Genomic DNA, 4,795 nt, shown 5'->3' with positions numbered 1-4,795 from the left:
GTGTAGAGGGGGGGGGGGGGGAAAAAATAAATTGTGAAACATTCTGATGGTCTTGTGCTTTGTCTGTTACAATCACACTGTAAAATGGAGTTTTAAGTTTTTAAGTTTCAAATTGATGACCCTACAAGTCACTGCAATCCAGTTTAAAAAATACTTGTGCATTAAAAATTAAATTAGAAGACCCACAAAATGTCAACACATTGAATTGTTGACATTAATACCATAAATCCAGTGTGGTAAGCAATTATAGGTGAGAAACATAAATAGAGCCATCCTTTCACAGGTAAGAATTGCTAATATAAATGTAAAGGTATGCCCACTGCAGTGACTGTAGATCACACCCCCAATTCTTCCCACACGTCCAGCTCCCAGACGGCTCTCACTTCTAGCAGAGGCAATGCCATTCCCTGACAAGCCAGCAGTGAAAATGAAAATGTCTACTAGAAAATGCACAACCACATTTAAGAGGGTATTTCCTTCTTTTCTCAACCTCCTTTAAAACCATCATATCCACATTTGCTACTCCTACTTCAGTCTCAGCTGAACAGGAAACAGACAGCACCTAGTGAGTAGATCCAGGCCTTGAAGAGACTGGAAATGGTCACACACATCTACTTCTCCACCCTGCTACCTCCTTCAGCCTCCCTCCCCTACATTTCTTGTTTCTGTCCCTCCAACTCCTACGACTGTGCCAGTGCCCTAATCCTTTCCTTCTCAGCCTGTCTTTTGTGTTCACCCTCTTGCCCTTGCAGCTCCCACTAGCCTTCTCTGCACCCACAGCCACCAAACGCGCCACTCGCCACACTGCACTGCTCCCACCCTGAGCTGTTCTGCACCAGCAGCAGTGAGAGAGACGCTGGGCACCAGGCAGACACGGGGAGAGCTCTGTGTCATGCCAGGGGAGGGACGCGGCCAAAACCAGCAGAACAGAGGCATGTCTCCTTTTGAGGCAGTGATCTCAGTTAGTATGAGACAGATAACAGGCAGGAGAGGAAACCAGCACAGCCTGAGGCACTGCTGTGCCCACCTGGAGCAGTATGTGCAGTATACAAAACAGTCCCTCAGAGCACAGTGCTGGCTATGGTGAAGGGAAGGAACAGACGAGGGTTGCTCCACAACCGACAAGGTAGGCCTGGGGGAGTGCTGGTGATGTATGAATACTGCTGAGGTGTATTTTTATACAGCCTAACAGCTGTATTTAAAGCCCAGTTTGGTACATAATAAAGTTTAGTTTCCCAACCTGGAAATAAAAAGTTGATTGTATCTTCAAGTAACTCAAAACAATGCTAAACCTGCTGATGACAATAGCATGATTGCAGGTACTAAACAGGCCAATATCTAGATCAGCAGTGTTTTACCAATCCTTAGATCAATCCAGTTTTGACAGCACAACAAGACAGCAAGAAAATGGGAAAACATCACCTCCATAGCTCAGCAACCTAAGTGAGAAGATCAACAGAGACTTTACATTCATACATAGGTATCTTCTCTCCAGGAAGAGGTCAAATCCCATTTAGACACCCCGCATTTGGACACATCACTAAGGTTCTGCTCATCTGAAGATCCAGCTCTAAATCAGTTGAAAATCTGATGCTGTCCTCCCTGGATAAGGACTCTTCCAAGCAAAGCCACATTCTGGCCAATAGTCATTTGAGGGCTTACAGCTTCCGTGGCAGTTACTGGGTAAATTCTTCTAAATACCCAGCCATCCCACCAGAAAAGCTTGCAATGATATATACATGAGTTTTATCATATAAACAGGTTGTACTAATCCACTGAAGGTACAAGATCTTTGAAGGTGCCACCTCCTTGCTAGGTGCTACGTTATTTCCATTCGACCCCTTTCTTACTCATTTGGGTATTTGTGATAAATTTTGCAAGCTGTTTGTGAACTGTACCATGAGTAAGAAGAGCTGATATATCTCCTGCAATTTCTCAGCACATTTTCACATCACTGACCAATGCTTTTTTTTGGATCTAGAGGCATGTACTTTCCAGGCTGGTGTCTAGAGGCATAGGGAGGATCACACCTGACAGAAATATGGACTGATTCAAACAAACCACAGGAAGTAATGTCAGCGATCCCCAAAAGGAAGCAGAGCTTCCAGCCAGCCAAAGTATTAATATCAGCCAGGGAAACAGATCCAGGAAGTCTGGACCACAGTCAGATCATGTCATGCTGAAGGAAAATAAGTCCCAGCCTCTGGCATCTGACAGTTTGGTTTTTGCTTTTCAACTGGCCAGTAAGAGAGCTAGCAGTGTCCAAACTTGTGACTAGAAATACAGGAACAGCAGCCTCAACATATCAAGTGATATTAAGCCAAAAACCATTGGCTGCTCTTTCTGTTTTCACACCAGATTCTTGAGAGGTTCTGCAAAACTGGCTTACATGTTATTTTGGAGAAAAAATATCTGCAATTTTTTTATGCAGTCAAAATTTTAGTAGGGGATTACTTCTATCAGTGCTCTTGTCCTTACTTTTTAACATCAGCAGTGGGTCACATATATACATTCCTCTTCAACCAGATAATTTATCCAGACATGGAACATCCAGAACAGATTCATCACTATATAAAATCAGCTGCTTAATTAGGAAAACCTTCCCACCTCAAAGTTCTTGCTGATGCACTTTAGAGTGGAAGACATAACAGTACTTTACAAGAAACCCATATTTTTACCATACTTCTCTTAAGTAATACTCTGCTATTTGGAGGGCATAGAACAGAGTTGGTTTTATTTTCCCACATTACTGGGGCTAACTTGATTATGACCCTTACAATTACATATTTAGCCACTTCAGTCTAGTAAGTTTTACCTTTCAGTTACTGAGCTTTATAAAGAGAAAAAAAGCAGCAAGTTATGTACATTGACTGTGAAGGCAGGTTAACAAGTCCTGTAAAAGGAAACTTGGTAACCTGCACAACAGGTTGAAATTTACTGAGACAGTCAGCTGTGTCTCTATTCAGCATACTTAGGGATTGCTGGAATTACCAGGTTTATTCGCTAGCTTTTTGGTGCCATGATGTCAGCAACTACTCCCCAACACAAGTCTCATCCTCAAAAAAAAAAAAGTTCTCTCGTATGGATAAATGATTGAACCTTGATGCAAGACTCGAGATTAGAATTTCCCTAGAAAAATAAGCATTCCTGATAAGCTACTACTCTTACATGCAGAATTTGGGCTGGTATTTGTAAGCTGTGGCAACTGTGCCCTCCTCTTATTAAGTAATTGAAGGAGCTTAAAAACAGAAACCATCCATATAAACACCAATTTTTAAAGTAAAATGTGAGGTCCAAACATTCAAACAGAAGGCAAGTTCCTCTGCTTAGATGAAATACGTGGTTGCAGTTGAAGAACAGAGCAAGTTGCAATGGACTTCAAGCCTATCAAAACATGCTTACACTTCCACCCCTACAAAATTACAAGACAGAGTAACTCCTTACATCCTCAGACTCAAAGACATGGCAAATCATTTTGTACTGCCTCTTTCCATCTTGGGAAGGGTGAGATGCTTCCACATTATCCTGGGAGTTAGACCGTGGCATTCGCCTACGAGCCATCAGAACGACTATGTTGCCTATATCTGCGATGTAAGAAATGGTCCGCAGTGGATGGTCCATCATGGTTTCCTGGGGGACACAAAAAACAACATGAGCAGCCATTTCAACAACGTTCTTATTGCACACCCATTATTATGAAAACAAACCACTGGCAATATAAGATCTTTGTTACGTGAATTCTGTAATAACTGTCAAGCTTCAAGGGAGATGTCAGTAGAAAACAAGAGCTTCACTTTCCAAAAGTAAAGCGAAGAGCAAGTTTTACAAATTGAAGCACACAAAGGCCTCAGCATCTAACCTGAATATGCTGGGCAAAGGACTATGAACTTCAAATTATCACAGTCAAACACTGTGGACTACTCTGGGCACAATCAATACTTGACGCCTCATGGAGTGTAAGAACTGAGCTGACTTCAGTTAGCTAACCCACAAATTCTAATGACTTCCACAGTCAGACACACAAGAGTAACTGTGTGGATGACATGGCTCTTGAGCATGTGTTTCTTACTAGGAAATCCTGGAGGGAAACACAAAAGCCAGCACTTTTTGAAGGACAAATTTTGGAAGGTAGGTGAAAGACTATTTCAGTAACCTATTACCACAATACCAACAAAAGCAATTTTGTCTATACCTGTGTGTCCGCATTCAGTACTTTTATTCTCTGTGTAGAAATGAAGAGGTCCACTTCAGTCGTGGGTTGAGATTCACCTTCTGGAGCCTGCAAATAAATGGTTAGAGTCAAACAAACACACTAGGCAACATCCTTACTAATGCTGTTAGCTCACAAACAGGGGCATACTAAGACACAGTCACCAGAACAGCAATGCAAGATAGAGTATTAGACTGCAGAAGCTAAACACAAAGGTATGGAAACTTTATACATATATGTGAAAGTGAATTGGATATTATCTGAAAAATTATTAACCCCATAAAGCTTCCCTTATACTTTTTTCACTTTTTTTGTGATTCGGTAAAATTATACCTGACTGCAACACAAACCAAAACCATATAAAGATTTAACAAAAATCAAAATTATTCTCCACACTACAAATCCAACATTAAAGAAGGTTTTTCACACAAGCCATAAAAAGGCCTAACAGCATCTCTTGCCTTGGGGAACTTCTATGTGGGCTAAAAATGACTTCCAAGACCAATGCAAAAAACAGTACCACAGGTGGGTACAGCTTCACCAGTTCATAATGCAGTTCTGGTAAGAAGACCTTCACAGTCAGAC

At 41.5% G+C, this 4,795-nt stretch overlaps 1 protein-coding gene across 1 annotated transcript in view; it reads right to left on the bottom strand.

Moving 5' to 3' along the window:
• APBA1 (amyloid beta (A4) precursor protein-binding, family A, member 1) overlaps nt 1-4,795 on the bottom strand; it is a 26,706-nt gene that overhangs the window by 7,366 nt on the left and 14,545 nt on the right. The window contains exons 6-7 of the mRNA XM_008947055.1: nt 4,193-4,279; nt 3,445-3,630 (exon numbers count right to left, since the gene is read on the bottom strand). Of these exons, the coding sequence (XP_008945303.1) occupies nt 3,445-3,630; nt 4,193-4,279 (273 nt within the window). The remainder of the gene's footprint in view (nt 1-3,444; nt 3,631-4,192; nt 4,280-4,795) is intronic.

This window comes from Merops nubicus, unplaced genomic scaffold (assembly GCF_000691845.1).
Source record: "Merops nubicus isolate BGI_N331 unplaced genomic scaffold, ASM69184v1 scaffold23720, whole genome shotgun sequence".
In the NCBI taxonomy this organism is placed as follows: Eukaryota; Metazoa; Chordata; class Aves; order Coraciiformes; family Meropidae; genus Merops; species Merops nubicus.
The sequence above is the reverse complement of the archived record's forward strand: the minus strand, read 5'-3'. Positions and strand labels throughout refer to the sequence as shown.